Genomic DNA, 21,403 nt, shown 5'->3' on the forward strand with positions numbered 1-21,403 from the left:
TGGGAGTTCTCTTTCTTTTCTTATTTTCTGTTGTCGACGAGGACACTACATTCACACTTTTAGATAGAGATAATAAATAAAGCTCATCTTGCAACATGGCAAGACCAATGCGTTCATTATTACACCATATTTCGCATTTGCCGTCTCCAAAACGACAATGATAACCATCCAAATCAAGTTTGGGAACACTTATTAAGTTTCTTTGTAATGAAGGAACATAGAAAACATTTCTAAGTCGAATGGTAAAGCCACTTGGGAGCGCAAGAGAGACATCTCCAACAGCTTCAACCTCTTCTTCTACTCCATTGGCGACTTTAATGGAACTTTCACTTCTTAGTGTAGTCCTCGTCGAATGGAATGCCCGCAAACAATTACAAGCATGAATGGTTGCTCCAGAATCAACCCACCATGTGGATCTAGAATTACCAACATAATGAGATTCATTTACAAATGTAATGATGTTCTCACCTTTCTTAGCCATGATCATCTTTAGGAAGTTAGGGCAATCCTTCTTGTAATGCCCTGTCTTCCGACAGTGAAGACACTGATCCTTTTCAGCAGAGAATTGCTGTTGCTGTGGCTGATGATGAGGTTGTGGCTGTTTGGCTTTTGAGGAAGGAGAGGACCTTTGGTCCCTGTTTTGTTGCAGTGGGGACACTTATCCTTTTTCTTAATCAAATTAAGATAGTTAATGGAGCCACCAGTAGACTCCTTAATCCTCTCCTCCTCTTGAACACAATTCGAGATGAGCTTTTCAAAGTTCCATGTTTCTGGGCTTATGTTGAAGTTGACAACAAAGTTGTCAAACAACTTTGGCAAAGATGCCATGACTAGATGGACTAGCCATTCTTCTGTTAAGCCCAGGTTCATTGGCTTCAACTTAGAAGCCATGTCACTCATTCGTAGGATGTGGTCTCTTATACCACCTCCACGGTACTTCTCTGAAGTGAGCTGCTTAATGAGCTGTGTCGCATAAGTCTTTGAGGAACCAGTAAACTGGCCCTTTTATTCTGTCTAAGTACTCTGCGACAGTTTCACACTCTGGGATTGAGCCCAATATTGTGGGCTCAATGGTATTCTTTACCATAGCCAAACATTTTTTGTTGGCTAAGGCCAACTTTTTCTTCTCTATGTCATAAGACATGACGTTGGGAGCATGGTCCCTCTCTCTTTTCTCCCAGTCTGCATCAGAATCATTGGCGCCTCTGACTAAAGCAGTATGCTCTGTAGGACATGGGGTGGTCAACACCCAGTCCACCTCTTCCAAGATGAATGCAAGGTCGAGCTTTCGTTTCCATTCACCATAATTGTCTCCTTTCAGGGTTGGTATGTCTTCAATACAACCCATCAAGGAGTAGCCACCTGAAACAGTCAAGTATAGTGAGAACAAAACCAAAGATAAAATTTAACTATAATTGTATTATGTACTAGGCCTAAATTACTGGTTGGTAAAATTAGACATAACACATAGGGCCATAACTGTGATATTGCGATTAAAACGTTGGTCAAAATCCAATATCATAGCACATGTTCAATGTCACCAAAATTAAATTCCCACGTTGGTTCAAAATTTAATTTTAGAAACATCAAATTTCAATAATTTAATCTATTTGCAACGGAAAAAACATTTAAATATTCTCTAAACAATTGTCCCGTTGGTTCAAATTGTATAGAAAAATATAAAATAAACATTCAATAGCTTTAAATTTGAGACATTCTGCGATCAGGGGCCTAAAACAGACTTCTTTTCTTTTAAATTGGCCGCGAGGGACTGAAAATGGACTTTTCAGGTGAAGAATACTCGGCCCACGACCAGTTTTTTTTCCTTTCCCACAGGCGCTCCCCCCACCCAGGCTGCAACCTGGGCCTGGGCCGGGAAAGTGGCCTCCGTGCGCTACCCTCATGGGCCAAATCTCGGTCCGGTCGACGCCGACCGTCCGATCTAGGGCTGAGGGGATCGGACAGCCGGCCGGCCAGATCGGGGTGAACAAAACCCCAACCCAGCCGCCGCTGCCCGAACAACCCTAACCCTAGGTCATTTGCATCTCTCTCGCGCGGGTGCGGTCGTGCCGAGCGGCGCCGCCGCCGCCAGCCGCCCTCGCGCCGCCACGCCATGGCCAGCTATTCGCGCTGCTGTCGTCGGCGTCCTCGCGCCGGCCGACGCGCCCTTCTTTTCTCTTCCCCCCCTCCCCACACCGTCTCAATCACTTCCCCACCGCGCGAGCGAGAGAGCAGAGACGGCGGCCATGGAGATGGCGGCACCGCCGCGAGCCCCCTCGCCAGCGCGCGCGCTCGCCTTCAGGTAGGCGCGCTGCCGTCGAGCGGCCTCACGGCTGCACCCAACCTCTTTCTGTTCCTCCTCCTCGACCCGACGCGGCAACGTCCCCACAGTGGCCGACGTCCGCCACCTTGGAGTGCGCACACCGGCGATGGAGGTGGAGAGACAACCGCGCGGCGTCAACGACGACCGGCGGCTATGACGGAGGTTAGGGTTTCCCCTTTCCATCCATCTCTTTTCTGTTCTGTTTGCTTTTGGTTTTCTTTTGAAGATCGAATCCCCTCTTATTTTCTCTTTGGATTTTCAATCCCCGAACCAATCTAGAACCCTAGATGTCTCTGATACCATTGTTAGAATCTATTTGGGATCACCTAGGTCTAGCATCGATTGGGTATACTATTTGGAATGGAAGAACAACATTTGCACGGATGGTAAAACTAGGGTTAGGGTTAGAGCACCGACCAGTGGAGCCGCTCGCAGAGGAAGAAGACGATCCAGCCATCGTCGCCGTTGTTTAGCTTGGAGCTGACGGCGGCGACAGTGGTCAGTGATATCCCAGTCGTGGCGGCTCCGGCGAGGCTGAGGCACGGCGGTGGCGTATCCTATCACTAGCTGCGCCTCCCTTAATCGGATTAGGGTTTGTGGGGTGGAGTGGTGGTGGGGCGAACTCTGGAACTCTAGAACACGGGGGCCCACCAGCCTACTTGGGCTGGACGTCCTCGATCAGGGCGCGATCAAGGCCTATTAGCCGTTGGGCTAATAAGACTGGAGATCAATCTAACATGTATTTGTGTGTGTGTATCGTCTTCACCTCGTCTCAATGCTGCCTGGTTACTTTGGCCATGTGCTGTCTTAAAGCAAAGCAGCACATCGATCAATTGATGCGGAGCACTCACCTGATGATAGCACAGCACTGTCCAATTAATGCTTCTTTTTTGCTCAAAGAATGTCGTGTGCTTGTCTTTGCCGTCGTCGTCTTCTTCCAGGAGCGCATCTTGTCTTTCCGTCGGCCCGTTCTTGAAATCTAGCAGTAGGCATTACCAGTTTCTTGTACATCGATCATATTAAGTTTGAGTTTTGCATTCTTGTGTTATATTTCATCCGTTTCATATTATATCATCTATGTATCCATGTATATGTTTTGTATATTATATATGTGTCTAGATTCATTAGCACATATATAAATCTACAAGATCAGTCTTACAGTATGTAATGGAATGAATACTTCTTTGCTACCCGCACCACGCTGCCGCTTCCTTCCACAGCCCAAGAAGTGCAGTTAGGTTTTTTTCTGAGCTTTGCTGGGTCTTTCTGTAGGTTTCAGGTTGAGAGCTTTGCACTGAGGAACGAAGTGGAGGCCACCGCATGCGGCGGAGTCCAAAGGAGCTTCCTCAAGGCTATTCGGGAGTGCGCACCCGATGAATTTTTTAATTTTTTTAAACATTTCTAATAAATAATTTTATTACTAGATCTCTAAGATAAATATTTTCACCGTATAAATAATTTGATCATGCCACTTCGTCTAATGTGACAGGATTACACTGCCACGCAAGTTACTTGTCATAGTAGCGTTGTCTTGTCATATTAGCGATGGTAGCATAACAAGACTGGTGTGACAGCTCTTTTATCACGCCGTGAGGGAGACATGCTAAAAGATTTAAATGGTGGAAATATTTTTCACCAAAATTTAGCAATAAAATTATTTATTAAAAATATTTTTAAAAAAATCGCACCGGATCGAGCCTCCACAAGGTCGTCCCCATGCGTCGGTTGCCCACCACTAGGTTGTGTGTTTGGAATGCTTGGGTTTTTATGTGATTTGTGGATGCCAAATGCAATATATTATGAAATTATTTTTTGCTTATAATCTACATGTCATAGGCATGTTACATCGTCCTATGAAATTAATTTTTTTTGGCTCAGTTTCCACTCCTTATTAACACATCATAAATAAAAACTACCAGTGATGTCTTAAAATATTTACCCGTCAGTTGCGGCTCATCAAAGGTAAATTTTACCTTAAGTCTAGTGGGTCTTCACCCATCATAGGTAACTTAGCTACCAAAAAGTTAAAAAAATCTATGTTAAAAATATGAGATGACGAACTTGTACATAGAAACGTTTTGCAAAAAAAATACATCGCATACTAGTTTGGAAAACGTGTACACGAAAATCTAGGAAAAATCTAAGAATAATCCGCATAAAAGAACACAGCTTAGCAATAAAAATCTAGTCTTTTTACACCTCTCTTTAATAGTCGTGCCAAGAGCTAAAATTTTAAAATAGAGAGACTAGTTTGTAAGAAATAACAGGCCAAATACAATTTGAATATAAAGGTAGTTATATCTTAGGAGGGAGGGACGTTAGCAGCCAAGATCGTTCAGTGGAGGGAACCATGCTGTTCCACTGTCGCGCTTTGATACAAGCCATTGATACAAAGAATGTACTGTGACTGCCTGTCTGTCAGCCCGTACACACAAAGGTAGGGGATGTTGATTACTCCTACATCCGTTCAAAATTTTCTAGTCCAGCAACTACCAATTTTCTGGGTTTACATTACACATCAATTTTCCCTCGTGCACAAATAATGAGCTTCCAAGCAGCTTTTCCCTCCTTTCATGCCATTCTTCACTGCTGGTTTGAAGTAGAAAATGTATCCATCGTTTTTTATAAAAAGAAAACATGACATCCGATTTCTGGCATTCATACTTTCTCTCTGCAGCTAATTTATAAACTTTTCATTCTTACATGGCAACAAGCCAACAACAGCGAAATCGCTCGGGATAAATGTCCAGGTTATGGAAAAAAAATATCATGGGGGCATTGACAGCAAGTGTGTGATCAATCGAATGGAGAATAGATCCACAATCTACAAAATTGTTACTCTAAAGAGAGAGCCCTTCTGGGTTGTGTGCTTCAATGTCGACATGTCTAATCCCAGGCACAATCTTTTGGATCTCTGACTCCAGCCGATCCACCTCATACCCAAGAGCTTCGACTACATCCTCACCTGTACAAGCAGTGTTTTTCAGACAAGGATAATTAGCATAAATTTCATATTAAAAGCAAAAAGAATTTGCATACCATAGTTAGACATGACCCTTATCAACTCTGAATCATCCTCAGACAGTGAAGCCTCCCGGAACTGTAAAATGGGGAAAAAAACACAAAAAGCTCAGGGATCTAAATATCTGTGGTATATCCTATTTTTCATGGAATGAAATAAGTGGTGAAGCAAAAGGTTGTTTCTTAGTTTTGACGATTTATTGATGTATTACTAACTCCGGTAACAAGTGTCTTTTGGAGTACGAGTGGTGCATCTTTGCACAGTTTGGCATCACTTCTCTATGATGGTTCAACTGAATCTACGAAAGATGCTCCCTCCGTATTTTTAATAGATGATGTCATTAACTTTTTGTCACACGTTTGACCATTCAATTTTATCTAAAAAAACTTTAATTATCATTTAAGATCATATATGCAAAGTGCATGAAATCGCAAGCCAAAATGAGGTATGGGATTTGATATCGTCATCTTACAAACAAGCAATGTTGTCTGATCGGCCGATCAGACCTGATCGCCATGGCAACGATTAGGTCGATTAGGACGATTAATCATCGATCAGCCCGATTAATCGAGGCTGATCGGTACAGTACTGCGGTATATTTACCGGAACATTAATAATTCTATATACTATCTCGTGAGCAGCATAATATGCAACAATAGAGATATTATTTGAGGGTTAGATGGTACTTACCTTTGAGGGAAAGAAACCCTACAAATAATGGGCCAGCCCAACTAAATTTTTAAGTGACAAAAGATTGTCTAGGCTGGCCCAAAACATCCTAATCGGCCTGATCGTTTGGAGCATCTGATGTCCCTAATCGGACGATCAAAAACCTAATCGGCCAGATTGTTTAGAATGCCCTAATCGAGGTCAGGGGACCGATCAGACCGCGATTAATCGGACGATCAGATAACATTGCAAACAAGGGCACACATACTATTCATAGATTCTAGGGGAAATCCATAAAACCTTCCAAGCCACCAACTCTTTCAAGATGCCTTCCATAAACTCGGTTGTATATAATTGTCTCATAAATCAAGCTACCATGAAGTTATGTAAACAATCCCTATAGCACCATTTTCATATTTGTCATCTGTGGTCCATCTTCAAAGTATTTAAATGCTTGTTTAAGAGGTTCAAACATTCATTCTCATATTTTATATGGTCACACCTACCATATCATGTTGGCATTGACATAAGAGGAATTAGAATTCAACTCATGACCACAACTACCATACATACCCATATCGTCTACCGCTAGGCCACATGGTTGTCCCTAGAGTTTCCAATACTTGTAAGCAAATTAAGTACATAAAATTTGACTAAAATCTTGCATAACTACCAAAATCACTTAATCATATATTACTAGAACAAGTATCGAAATCCTCAGTATCTAAAAACAAGCATGTAGGATAATTAAAACCATGAGAAAAAGGTAACCGTCACTAGGAGTTCAGGCTGTAGTAAAGGTCACTACACTCATGTTGCGGAGTAAATGATCGTAGATATCAGGATTATTTTTCAGAAGCAGTGACTTATGGATGGTTTTTGCCAATTTTCTATTAAAGGTAGATAGCAATATATGTAACTTGTAATGCTGGAATAATATTAGTGTGCTGAACACAACTTGTACCAAATGCTAACAGTCAGCTGAGAATTTACCCATAGTTAGAATATACCAGTCATAGAGTAACATAGTAACCTATAATGCAAACTATAGCTAATACATGAGCAATTGGTTTACTAATTTTCAGAGCAAAAGAGCACCTGTTTTGCCCATTCTCCTCGCCCAGTTCTTTCCAAATAATTCTGCACCAGGACAACTCCGTTGAAATCTATGAGATGGTTAGGTCAGCAAATAGTCAGGGAAAGAGCAAAACGGGAGTGGGGTAAATAGAATAAGAGAGTAACAGGACCGAAATTATAGATGAGCTCAACAGATCAGCAAGGGCTTCAATGGGAACATGAACTTACAGACAAACTAGACAAACATACACACTAGCCCACACGGGGAAAAGAAAAAACCCTGCAGGAACTTGCTACCATGGGAATTCAGAAAGTTCTCGACTAAAGTAACACAAAACTATTAACAGTATATTATGAACTGATGAAGACGGTGTTTCTATTAGCAATAAGAAATATACTAAACGATTAGAAGGTATGACGGTTCTCTGCTGATGGATAAAACCAGCTTTGGTCATGTACAGTTTAGCACTTCGTCAAACAGAGACGAGATTAACCACAATAAAAGCTCTAGCACAAACTTTCAAGCAAAAGAGTCACTCCAAGGAACCATGGAACAATTGTAAATAAAGATGTCTCGATCTAAAAGGGACTCCAATCATAAGTATTAGCTGAAATTGACAATAAAAACAAAAGAGCCACTCCAAAGAAGCAAGAATATAAGAGCTGTACCGATTTCAGCTTTGAATCTAAAGAATCCTGGTCCAATCACCTCACTTTTGCAATCATAAAGAGCATCTACAACCTGCATGATGAAAGGAAATCAGCTTCATAACAAAGAAAATCATCTAATGGAATAAGGATATCTGCAATTTTTTACCGGATCAGACTTCAGAAACTCAAGAACACGCTGCATGTCATGATCATCAATAGCCCTGCCAATTAAAGCATGTCTGTTCCTCTGAATGAGAAAAATAGCAACCTACAGAGAGCACAGATATTGAAAAGTTTAATTCAAAACAAGACATGGACAGAAATAAACAAAATAGAGAAGCAAATAATCAGAAAACTTTTTGGACTGCACACACAATATGGTCTAGTTTTTTGGAATAGTTTTAATTCCCATTCAGTTTGGATGGCATTTGAAAAGTTGAAAACAAACACTCCCTGTCCCAAAATATAAGCATTTCTGGCATTCAAATTTTGTACCACAATATAAGCATTTCTGCACTAATTCCCATGATTTCAATCATTCCAATGATTTCAGGGCCAATCAGATGCTTAGAAAGGAAATCTAATCAATTGAAAATTCAAAAATTGACCACTGAAGTGACTAAAGGGGGAATATTTTGGCATTTCCTTAGTCTATGCTAAACAACCTAGAAATGCATATATTTTGGAATGGAGGTAGTATCAACTAAAGCTGGTTTTCAGCTAATACTGTTTCAGTTGAGTTTTGTGAAGTTAGAAAAAAGTGGTCTTTCAGAAAAATTGCAATTCTATGGTTTTACAGAGTTCTATTGTTGCCCCATACTAACCAGACAAGGTTTAAGGTGTGTACAAGCCAGAACTGTTTAACCAAATTTAGTTTTATCAGTACTTGGTACCCAAATCTCCTTTAGAACAATAATACTGTAAGGTAAACCATATAAAGTTCCAGGAAACCATATAAAGTTCCAGGAAAATAACCTCCACATGCACAGCTACTACCTTTCTACTTCTAGGAATACCTTAGGAATCAGACATGTCATAAGGTAAATTCGTTATGAAGAAAACACCCAAAATAACACAGACATGAATCATTTTGTCTTGGGGTTCCACAACTGCTGACATCTGACCATGGTGATAACCACACTGTACCCATTCAAGATTATGTACTTTCTCATTTGTTATGACTGCCAAAATACTGTTTTCTATTGCGTACAAATGAACAAAGCACCGGTTGGCACTTTATATTGATCGAGATACATTCGATGCAGTAAACAGCAACAATTAAAACAGAAGAAATAAGAGGTTTAACCAGATAGGTGAGATAAAAGATACCAGATTGTCACAGTTATTTAATTGTGAAGAAATGATTGAATGGTAATATCTGGACCTGACTAAGAGGTATCCATTTATGCAATACCAAATGATAATTCAATAAGGAAGCAACTAATTGAATAAATATTGCATTATATCCAGCCAACTGCGTTTAACATACCATTCCCAGTAAGTTACCAACAATGATGGAGCCAATTGGATCATACATAGCATTTCCTGTGGTTTGAACAGCCACCAAAGATGCTGCAGCAATTGCAAGACCTGTAACAGCAGCACCATCCTGTAGGACATTACAGGGATATGAGAAGGGAATCAAGTAAAGAAATAGGAAATGAGTGGTAAGTGAATAAAAGATCTGATTAAGATTGCATCACCGTATAATACTTATGAGCCATTAAACATCAACAGTGTTATAAACAAAAATTCATTGTGACATGAATAAATGTATTAAGGTAGTCTAGAACACATCACTCACTTCAGTCATGACAGCAACTGAAGTTGGGTCATGACCACGCCATATGTAGTCCCAGATGCTCATTCCTTCAGCTTCTGCACCCTTTTTAACAGCCTTTATAGCAACCAGAAGTGAAGCACCTAAGGGACAACAGGATGACTCCATTATAACAAGTTAATGCATGGTTATAATGCCAAGTAGCAAGCATGTAATACCTTCAATTAGGAAGGACCCACCAATCACTAATGCAGCATAGTGGATGTTCTCAGGAGGCTGTCAAATAAAAGTGTCATCATATATCAACTGTTCTTGGGTACCAAAGATTTGCTAATAAGATGGAACACATGTAAAATCTTCTGGTGAATAAAATGATGCATTTGCATCATATGCATCATACTTGAGAATTCCATAAATTCTGAACTCCATGCACAATGGTAGCACCTGAACCCAAGCAAAATATGCCAACTGCAGATATCAAGGACCATACAAATCTTTCTTTTGAATAACCATAGCTGCAGAAAAATAAATCAGTTGTCAAGATATGAGGCACAATACCAGTTAATGGCACATCACAATTAGCCTTATCACTGGTTCTATTGTGACCAGCTCTAATGGCATGACAATAGTATCAGATTCACTGTTTGCCTTCAATTAAAGACAGTTTGGTCTGATGAAAATCAGTGAATTTTTCATACGAAGAGGGACTGACTATATGGAAGGAAGCAAACAGAAGTAATAAAACAGAGTCCTATTTGTTTGTTGCCAAAGCATGTATTTCAAAACTGACAATATATACATACGGGTGTAGAGCATCTGGAGCACGTCTTGAGCTGCTTAAGCCATATGCAAGAAGAGCCTGGTTTTTAATCAACCGTTAATCCCTGGATATGAATCTTCAACAAATCTTCTAAAATAGATAGAAAAGTAGAAATATCAACTACAACAGGAATGGACAAAGCTACCTGGTTCGCAAAGTCGGCAATTGAATGCACGAGCTCTGCTAGCATAACATGACTAGATGTTGAGAGCCATACACCAAACTTCAACGAAAAGACAAGAAAATTACACCACAGTGCTGTATTAACTGCTCGATGGCTGAGATCACATTCCATTAGCACCAACATGAAAGAGAATGTAATAGATAAGCTTGTGAATGATACAAACATGTAATATCGCACATAAAGTTGTCAATGTATGCATTGAACAAATAAAAAAATAATATCCAATACTCTTTTTATAATTGTTTTATTTTACCATATGGAGAAAATAAACAAAAGGGGTCAACACAACATATCTTTTTATCAGTAAGCATCATGAAACATATTTGATATGAATGTAAGAAGCAATTCAAACTGGATCTTTCACGTTTGATTGGAGGATAGTGTTTGCTTGTCTTCACGTACAGATTACGGAATAGGTAAATCCCATACATTTCCACAGTCCTTTCCTCTCAACCTTAACATAATCCAATCCCCCTACCACCATTTTGTGGGAGGAATAACATTTATGTCAAATCACATCACAGAGGCAACAGAGAATTTCTGTTGCATTGTACCAGAGAAGCATATATTCCTTAACCCTCCACACCCACACCCACACAAAGCATCAGATAAAGGATGTCAAGTGACAAGTGCATGCCTTTTAATGCAAATGGTTCATATAAAAAAAACTTACAAACCGATTGCCCTTAACCCAAAAATCTATACGATTGCATGACCAAAAGAATGTACACTCTAAGCTACACACTGCAAAGACAAGACGTACATAAGAAGTTTAACACATTATTATTATCATGTTATACAAGAAGAGTCCTAACTTGAGGTAGCAAAAATGGGGGCATCGGGCTCACCTGTGCTCGTCGTCAAAGTGCGCCTTCTTCTTCCCCTTGGCGACACGCAGAGAATAACCTGCAGCAACCACAACAACAACAAGAATACGCAAGCGACCTAAGAAAGTACGGCGAAATAGAAGTAGGGAAAGGGGTGGGGCGCAATCGTCTTACTGCGGGAGAGCGTGAGCCGCACGGGAGGCGCGTCGGCGACGGTGCCCCGGGGCGGGGACGCGGCCGGGGGGAGCGTCCGCCACCCGCGTAGTCCTAGGACACCGTAGAGCGGGCGGGGGTGAGGAGGAGGAGGAGGCGACGGGTGGCGCTCCCGGCCGCGGTCGTCGTCGCCGCCGCCGTCGCCGCGGCGGGAGGTGAGGAGGTGGTGGAGAGGGTAGGGCGAGGAGGGGAGGCGGGGAAAGGAGGAAGAGGAAGACGAGGAGGAGGAGGAGGAGAGTGCGCGGAGGCGGAGGCGGAGTGCCGCGGCGGCGGCGAAGGGGCGGCGCATCTAGTGGCGCGGGTGCGGGTGCCGGCGCCGGCGCCGCGGAGGCTGCGGTTGCTGCGGGCGGGGCGCGGCTTCCATGCGAGGGAGGGGGAGGGAGGGAGGGAAATGATAGAGAGGTTGGCGGAGGTGGAGGTAGAGATGGCAACGGGGATCCGCGACCCGAAGACCCGACGGGATATTTACTTTATTATGGTATGGATATGGGTTAAATGTATTACGTGTGGTTAAATAAACGGGTAAATACTTTCACATAACGGGTACGTGGGTATGAGAACGTTCCTATGATACCCATACCCGTTTACCCGTGGATAATAAATACCCGGAAACCCAAATGAACATTCTGGCCCATATATGAAATTAGGCTAGCCCAATATGAAACACTAGGTATTTAAGCCTCAACCCATATATAAAATTACGTGGATTTATATATTGTCTACTACTATTTAAGTACTACTTGATGGGATTTATGGTATTGTGTGACTGATGCAGATGCCTTGTCGTTGGCTGGTTGCTACAATTGGATCAAAATATTTTGTGTTATTTTTATTATCATGTCAAATTTGGCGGGTAAATGGGTGACCCGCGGATGAGGCTTACCTAGACGGGTACGGGTATGGGGAATTTTTTATACCCGTGACGGGTATAGGGATTTTGGTGGGTCTAAATTTCAATGGTGGGTATGGGTATGGGGTACCAATACCCGATGGGTATTTACCCATTGCCATCCCTAGGTGGAGGTGGAGACGGCGATGGAGTGAACGGCGGAGAGCGATGGAGGAGCCAACGGTGGATGCGTGGACGCTAGGGTTGGCCCAGTCTCTCTTAGAAAAACTGCTTCTAGAATCACTTCTAGATTCTCTTACCGAAATATATTTCGTCCTAACATTTACGTCCATAGTTAAAATCTATTTTATAAAGATACATATAAAGATAAAAATAGAGTCAGACGTGGTTTCTATATCAATGCAATAAAATTTTTTTATTATGCTAGTTTCTTTTTTATACACCCTCATGCAAGAAAGTTTCCTGGAATAAATACTAATAGTCGATTCTAAGTCGCTGTCATGTATGGCAACAGTTTTTCTCTCTTTGTTCCTCTCTTTCCTCCATGTCACCAAATTTGATTATGTGGCGATTGAGAGAGTTGGCTATTAAGCACCTTTGTACGTGCACTTAGTTTCCAAAAAAATTCTCAAAAACATCGGATCGAATCTCTAGACATCTAAATAAAGCATTAAACATAGATGAAAAACACTAATTGCACAGTTATGGAGAAAATCATGAGATGAACCTTTTGAGCCTAGTTAGTCGATGATTAGTATAAGTGCTATAGTAACCCACATATGCTAATAACGGATTAATTATAGGCCCCGTTTGGTAGGGATTCTCGACCTCGATTCTCTGTAGAATTAGCAAAATCCAATCCAAACGGTTTGTTCGTGATTCTGATTCTGAGGTGAAACATGAGAAACGATTCTCAAATTTACACAGGCCACGTGAATCTGTAAAAAGTGGGTTTTTCACCTGAATCCAACCAACCAAATATAGAAATACCCCTTTCATATAGAAAAATTACCTTCCAATGCCACCGATATACCCATCTCCCCCACCGCTGAATCCAAAATCAGACCGATTCATTCCTAGCCAACGTCGGGTTGCTAGGTTTCGTCGTCGCTGCCCCCTCAGACTCGACGACACCGTCGCCCTGTCCCCGACCGACACGCCGATGCCGTCGACCGAAAAGTCTGCCACCGCCGCCCCTTACCGAGCAAGCCGCCGCCGCCGGCCCTGAACAAAATCCATCGCCGCCCTAGACCGCCGGACGCCCGAGAGTGAACACGCCACCGCTGGCCTGACCAAAATCCACCGCTGCCCCCAGACCAAAAAAGTCGTCGTCGCGCACAGACCGAAAACGCTGCCGCCGTAGCCCGACGACGATGCCCCTTTTGACCGTTGTCGCCGCCGCCGCCCCCGACCTTCGTTGGCGCAGCCAAGAAGAACACGCCGCCGCCCTCGACAGCGTCTGGAAAGGAAAACGTAACCAATCACTGCACACAAAAATAAATTAATCGAAGAATCAAGACATCAAGTGCACAACTACCGAGTATTCCTGCTGTTAGGGCATGCACTATGCAAGCCACCCCCTCAGAAAAAGGCAAGTGCCACGTAGGATAGAGCTACACACCCCACAATGCACGTGGCTTTGAGTAGGTCCCACCTCTCTCTCTTCTCCCCCGCTCTCTCTCTTCTCCCCCGTTCCCTCTCTCCCTCCCTCACATCTCCAGTATTCTCCTCTCTCTCCTGGCGATTGCCTACTCGGTGGAGCTGGTGGCGGCAGCGATCGTGTCCCCGTGGCGACAAGGTGGATCTGGAGAGCGGCGGCTCGTCGGGCGGGCAGCGGGTCGGCAGTCGGGGGCGGCGCCGGCGGAAGGCCGCGGTGACGGTGGCCGGGGTGCGCGGTGCCGGCGGACGGGGCTCGGCGTCGGCGGAAGGGGCGCGGCCGAGGATGCGTCTAGGCGGCGATGGCGGAGCTCAGCCGAGGGCGTGTCCAGGCGGCGACGGCGGAAGGGGTGTGGCGACGGCGGATGGAGCTCGGCCGAGGGCACGTCCAAGCGGTGGCGACGGAGCTCGGCGCGTGTTCCGGCGACGATGGTGGAGCTCGACACATTCCGACGGCGGCGGACGGCGGTCTTCTCCTTCAGCTCTGGGGGACGGGAGGCGACTGTCTCCTTTACTCTTCGGTTGCTGAGAAAACTAACAAAAAGCCTAACAAAAGCCTGCGAGGCATGCATCTCTTGCAGAGGAGACGAGAAGCTTGCCTGGGGGACGGTTCTCTCCTAGCTAGAGGGGAATCTGGCTGAGGCTCCTTGACACATCACCGCATTGTGTATGGCCTTAGCTACTGCCGTTAATTTTTAATATAACTTTAGCTTATCCTGATGTATCTAGGCTAGTTATTATTTATCTGCAAGTTTGTTTCTTTTCAATGGTTTTTACGATGATTTTCAACTTGTAGCTAGGCTGGCTCTTGCATCCTGATGTATCAACCAGCATCAACATGTATATGGCCATACATGTTGCCTTACAAAATTATATGCACTATATTTTTAATCCACAAAATAAATGTACAAAAATTTAATGTGTATATATGTTGCCTTACAGTAATTATTGAAGTTTACATTATGCCACATGTCGAAATGTATAAAAATTCAAACCTCTTGCTATGTTAGGGGTAGTATTGATAATTTATCTCAAAAACTCGTATTAGAAACTATGTTTTTTGTTTTTAGCCAAACGCCTTACCAAACTGATTCTGATTTTGTCCTAAATCTGATTCACAGAGAATTAGAATTAGAAACACTGAAACCTAGAATCTGAATCCCTACCAAACGGGGCCATACTTACAAGATTAGTCTCGCGGTTTCCAGGCGAGCCGTGAAATCCGTTTTTTCATTCGTGACCAAAAATCCCCTCGACATCCGGTCAAACATGTGACGGGATACGCAAAAATTTTCTTATCCCCAACTAAACACCCCATACTATTCTTCGATCGCTACACCGATCTTCAATATATTTTGAAATGATTCTCTTCAATATCTTTTGAGATGATTTTCTAAGTTAAAAGTTTGGTAGCTATAAGAGAAAAATGGCTTCGAGCACCTCTCTATTTGGATGGTTATGGGCCAAATTGCTCTTCTACAGATCAAAATTGGCTAATGTGCTCGAGAGTTGTCGAGTGGTAGCCTCACTACGGGATCCATACCTTTCTCTTCTCCCGGCATATTTATGTCCACCGCCACAACACCAACGATGATGAGGATAACTTTGCTGATATGGCAATGCCTTCGTTGCTGGCTCTAATCGACACTTCGCCCGCAACGAAAGAGCATTGTTGTTGCTTGTCTCTACGACAGCCACTATCACTCTTGTCTCATCTACATCGTGATAGGAGCCTGGTCCAGTCCACCAAGGAAGGCTCGATGGTGGCGAAGAACATGGCTCGGAGGTGAGGAAGAGGCGGCAAGGCAGCGCTGAGGTCGACGGGCCACACGCACCTAATCTCCGCTCGCTCCGCACATGCGCTACATCCACCCTATGGTCTCCCTAGCTTTTTTGCCCAAAACGTCCTCTTTGCCCAATATCTACAAGTGAAAGGTCACCAGTAACTGGGCGGAGTCGAGGTAGGGGATTGAGAAGGGAAGAAGAAAGAGAAGAAGGGCTATAAACAATGACAGGTGGGACCACATAGAGATTTGAGAGCAAAGTTGGCAATGAGGCGCGGATGGTTGGAATAGCCCTGGCCCCAGCACCGAATTAAAACCGGTGGAAATCCAGTCCCCGCCACCGGTCTTCAACGGGCCCCAAATTTCCCAAAATGGAGTGAATGCTCTATTCAATTAGCACAACATAGTATGGAATAATACACAACAATATAACCATAATTCTGAAATTATTAATAAAAGTGACTACAACATCAATAAGTACCAAATAAAAGGTTACTATAACATCACAAATCACACAAATAAAATATCACAATGATAGCCTCACATATAGTTTTCACAAGTATTTCTATTTTATCCAAAAAAATCGAGGCCCCGTGGGGATTGTTTTGCCCCGGCCCTTGTCCTCGAACAAACTGCAGCCCTAGCCCCGATTCCCCGCGGGCTAAAATGGTCCTCGTCGGGGTGCCGCTTGTGGGGAATTTTCCAAGCTTATTGGAGAGGCTATTGGAGTAAAAAGAAAAAATGACTCCAAATTTTAGCAAGTTGGCCAAAATGGATATTTGGAGAATCAAATATAGTACCTCTATTGAAGATGCTCTCACTACTCATGTTTTTGCCTTTTATACGTTGAGTTATACTCCCCATGTTTCATGGGAAAATGGGTTATACAAGTCACTTTGGATTTGATCCAAGTGAAACATTTTTAACTTTAACCAAATTTTAAAAAAAATACACAATCATCCACAACACTAAACTGGTTAAGCTCACCATTAACTATATTTTTACATTATTTTTATTCTTTTTTTAGAAATAGTATTAGATTTTTCTATAAATTTGGGAGATTTAACATATGACAAACCTAGTGTGACTTATGAGATGAAATGGATGGAATGAAAATTATAAATAAAGCATTTATATTTGTATTATTAATTGCTTAAAATCACTACGGTCGCGTTCTTTTGTGGCTATAGTAACTGGCGCGTAAAATGTAGCAACGAATTAGCATATGATTAATTAATTATTAGATATAAAAGCTTGAAAAATGAATTGATATGATTCTTTTAAATCAACTTTCCTCACTACAAGATAATACCCCTTTAGCAACACATGTATGCGTTGTTAAAAGACGAAATAAGTATTGCTACAGTCTAAAGCAACGCATTTAGTATGTGTTGCTTTTGCTGCCGTTGCAAGGGCCCATAGCAATACATGACTATATGTTGGTAGTAAAGAGAAACAAGTGTTACCTTCAATTATCGATGTTTTTTTGTTTTTTAGAGAAGGTATTTTTTACCCGGCCTCTACATCCAATTGGATATATGCAGCTATTTTATCTGGCCTCTACATCCAATTGGATATATGCAGCCATTTTTTTAATTCGGGAACTAGCCCAACTTAGCCCTCAAATAACCCAATCTAAAATTCATGCTCCTATAAAGATTTGAACCCAGAACCTTGGGTGCTACTTAGGTCAATGCAATAGCTAGGTTACATGCCCTTTCAATAATTGATGTTTTTGGCTCATATTGTTCATTATATTAATTTTAATTAATTAGATTATTGTAATATACAATCCACATCACTGACAATGAACAAGAACCACTGATTTTATTCATAAGAATGATATCTTTCGGCATATACAAAATATCTTTGTACAGAAATGCATTTACATATTCATGGAAAAGACATCTTCTGTGCTAATATTTTCATAAGAAGAAACAAATGGATCAACCTGAACTATCCTTTTTTACCACCTCTAGTATATTTGTGTACAGGAATGCATTTATATATTCATACACAACATATCACATGTGCTAACATTTTCAAAACAAGAAACAAATAGATTAGCCTGAACTACCCCTTTCTAACCACCTCTTGAGATCAACAATCTTGTAGCTTGTCAGTTGTAACATATCAACAGCCTCACATGACTTGGTAGTATGTCCTGATCATCTATAAAATATAGAAAAAGTCTAAGTGAATGTGTTCATTATTAAAAAAATTGGAATTTTTTAAAACAAGGATAAAATGTGCAACAAATAGAACTAACTAAATATTCTCCAAATAATTCAATTCACCTTTAGTGTCTTGAAGTTAACTACTCCATTCTTCGGAGCAGAATGATATAGACTGTACTTCTTTCCCATCATGCTTTACCCACTGTTGAGGCATTAATAAGCAGAAACTTTAGCACATGGTAATCTGGAACAAGTATTGTTATGGGATAACCTGCTAAATAAACAATACAAAATTGATCATATTATCTACCTACTATCATTTTCTAAACTGGAGTGTACAAAGATCGATGAGAAGGAAATAAATAACTGCATGAACTAAGGCCATGTTTTTTTAGCTTGGGATTATTATAATCTAGATTATTGGGAGTAAGCTGAATGAAACAGACACCTTATTGAAGTAGCTTATTATAATCTGGAGCCCAACTTATTATAATTGATAAGCTCATTTAGGTGAGCTTTTTCCAGATTATTGGGTGAAACATTACCTACCATGTCACCCCACTCCCTCTTTAGACTTGCAAACCCAATAATCTAGGCTCTAATAATCTACAAGAGAAACAACTCATATCTTAATCTACTATAGATTATAACAATCTAGATTATGATAATATTAAGCTGAAAAAAACATGGCCTAAGTATCATAAGGAAGAACTACTACCTAATCAATAGGCTAGGACCATCAACTTCCCATTGAATTAATGCCTATATGTTTCTGTTAACTTTTATGTAACTTATATACAAGAATCCAAAAGGACACTCCTGACACAACAGCAAAATTACAGTTAATGGAAAGCATGATTAGAGTAATACTTGCTTGTAGAATGATTTATATAATAGAGATTAAATAATATAGCTATATCCTAAATCAATTGTACAATTGATTGTAGTGTGGTCATTAAGTCTAAACTAAAAAAACAAACAATAGGGATCAGGGCCTCCACAGTGACAACTGAGACATTATAATAATGCATGTTCTCCAGACTAGCTTTACGGAATGGGATGAAGAGCACGGTGAGCTTTACAAAGTGGAGAGGAAACAATACGACAATTTTACACAAATTTGTAACCCAACAAAGGGTGTTTATTTCTTTAAGTTCCCCTAATTTAGAGAAAGATGGAAAGCAAATCATCGCAAGGTATATATTACTGCCACTTTTCTGGACTTAGGTATTATCTAATCTATCAGGCTTTTAACTATGATTCCACGACTGTACTAGCTTATCTGAGTTAGAAATCAACAAAGGACAATAATTGAATTATACATAAGAAGCTAGAACTGCACATAGCAGATCAAATGACAGGGTCGAGGTTGTTATCTACGGCGATCAGCGGGGTTGGGGACTTAGGGTAAAAGCATATATCCTGCGCGAGGACGAAGTGACGGCATCTGGGTCGGCGCGGTAAGCCTGAGACCGAGGCGGTGACAGTAAGGCCAGCTAGGCCTATCCCAATCGACAAGGACAATGCGGCGGCGAGATGTCGAGGTTGGTGTGATCTAAGAAAGGAAGAGGGAGATGCGATGAGGTCGTGGTGGTTGCACCACCGGCAAGGACGAGACGTGTGACACGACAGCTTGACAGAGTGGTACGGTCAAGGACGAGACCACGGCATGGTGCTCGTCTGCACGACAATTTGAGACGACGGTGATCTGGTTCGTAATGAAAGGTTAGAATATTAAGGGAAGTTAGTTAAGATAAGTCAGTGGTTTGGATATGTGGAGAGTGTTGTGGCTAGCAACGGTTTCTATTTTCATTGCAAGCTATCTATTGCTAAATGGGTGTTCTATTGTAGTGCCTATATAAAATTTCACAAAACACTCTGTTTAGGAGTTCGGAAAGTGTGCGCGTGAAAAACGAGAAAAATCTAGGTTAGTTCACCTAGGTAAAGACTAGGGCCTATGTTGGAAAAAAGTATAATCAAATATAAAATTAAGTTTTCACATTTCATATTTTGGCTACAAACAAGCTAACGCAACTTGTTTTAAGGATCCTTTGAAAACCATATAACTTGTTTTAAGGATCCTTTGAAAACCATATATGTTGGATCGTATAGATTTATATGAAAAGGTATCCAAACATGATTTAGGACTCCTTTGAAACACATGGTCATTAAACACGCAAAAATAGGAAAAAGGTAGAAATGGAATGGCATGCTCATTGGATTTGTATGGGCTGGAGGAAGGCATTAACGGTTCAAAACTTGTATTTGATTGACACATAAAAAACACATGAACTCAACACACATGAAGAAGAAAAATGGGTAAGACCTCATCTTTATTTCCCTCTAAAATTCCTCTAGAATAACCCATTCTATAGAATTCAAAGGAATCGATAGGAATTGATCCTTTCATTAAAGTGCACCATAGGATTATTTTCACGAGATAGGAATCCTCTTATCATATGATTTCCTTTTGTTTTAGAGGGCGCTTACTATAGCCCCTAGTAAAGACCATCATAGTTGTAGGACATATCACATCAAATTAGAAGAAACATTCAATAGAATGGCGGAGGGAGACGAGAAGAACTATTTCACTGGTCAAGTAGCATATGTAAAATTTAGTGTTGCCTATTAGATGAGTATTGGACATGTTACCATCTCATATAAATCCTCTACCTATCAAATAAGATTGCAACAAAGCTCAAACAATAATCAATGCCTATGTGGAAGGAAAACATGTGATGATGTTGATTGGATAGGCATTCTTAGGCTTTCATTTTTTAGTTGTAGTTGGAAGTATCTTTATGACATTTAGAGGGGTTGAATAGACGAATTTGAAAATTACTTAGAAGAGGAAGTTAAAATCTCACATAAATTTCTACTCTTAGGGATCGAAAGTTCCGGTCGTGCTCTCTATCACATAGAAAACATTGACTGGAACTTCTGGTCAAAATCATCGGAACTTCTATTCCCCTAAAAACTTTCTCATGAAAAGAAGAAAACCACTTAGCATAACCACTAGGAAGACTAGCTAGCAACAGTGTAATGAAATAGTAGGAAAGCACTAGGCAAACTAGAAGCGCATTAGATCTAAGTAAATAATGAAACAAAAAAATGGGACCAAGGAGATAAATGATTTTTCACCAAAGTTTATATTCCAACCATCCTACATCTCTATTGAGGGATTTCGAAGAGTTGACTCACCAAGCAACCATAAAGATCAAGCTCAGTATTCACTCAAATTACCCTTTCTTTCAAAGGAGGAGTAGAACCTTCACAAATGATCTCAAGGCTATTCACAAATGTCACATGTTCATGAAAGATACCTAGCCATCTAGAAGAACAATTGTCAATAGTAGTGACCTCAATGACG

General features: G+C 41.4%; 1 protein-coding gene across 1 annotated transcript; it reads right to left on the bottom strand.

The window, feature by feature from the left end:
• Nucleotides 1-4,975: 4,975 nt before the first annotated feature.
• Nucleotides 4,976-11,938, bottom strand: LOC102711800 (metal tolerance protein C4). The gene is made up of 13 exons (XM_015835909.2): nt 11,528-11,938; nt 11,375-11,432; nt 10,488-10,620; nt 10,326-10,381; nt 9,923-10,037; nt 9,741-9,798; nt 9,547-9,665; nt 9,232-9,351; nt 7,909-8,010; nt 7,761-7,833; nt 7,113-7,180; nt 5,363-5,423; nt 4,976-5,288 (listed from the first exon to the last, which is right to left on the bottom strand). The coding sequence occupies exons 1-13, from the start codon at nt 11,853-11,855 to the stop codon at nt 5,164-5,166; spliced, it is 1,416 nt and encodes a 471-aa protein (XP_015691395.2). The 5' UTR covers nt 11,856-11,938; the 3' UTR covers nt 4,976-5,163.
• Nucleotides 11,939-21,403: the final 9,465 nt, after the last annotated feature.

Source organism: Oryza brachyantha, chromosome 4 (genome assembly GCF_000231095.2).
Source record: "Oryza brachyantha chromosome 4, ObraRS2, whole genome shotgun sequence".
Classification (NCBI taxonomy): Eukaryota; Viridiplantae; Streptophyta; class Magnoliopsida; order Poales; family Poaceae; genus Oryza; species Oryza brachyantha.

What these genes read in the sequence shown, in the direction of transcription:
- LOC102711800 (XM_015835909.2), bottom strand. Translation starts at nt 11,855, where the DNA reads ATGCGCCGCCCCTTCGCCGCCGCCGCGGCACTCCGCCTCCGCCTCCGC. An exon ending in TGGGTCCTTCCTAATTGAAG is followed by an intron (nt 9,666 to 9,740) that starts GTATTACATGCT and finishes GTTGTCCCTTAG; the next exon opens with GTGCTTCACTTCTGGTTGCT. An exon ending in GAGGAGAATGGGCAAAACAG is followed by an intron (nt 5,424 to 7,112) that starts GTGCTCTTTTGC and finishes CCCATTTTACAG; the next exon opens with TTCCGGGAGGCTTCACTGTC.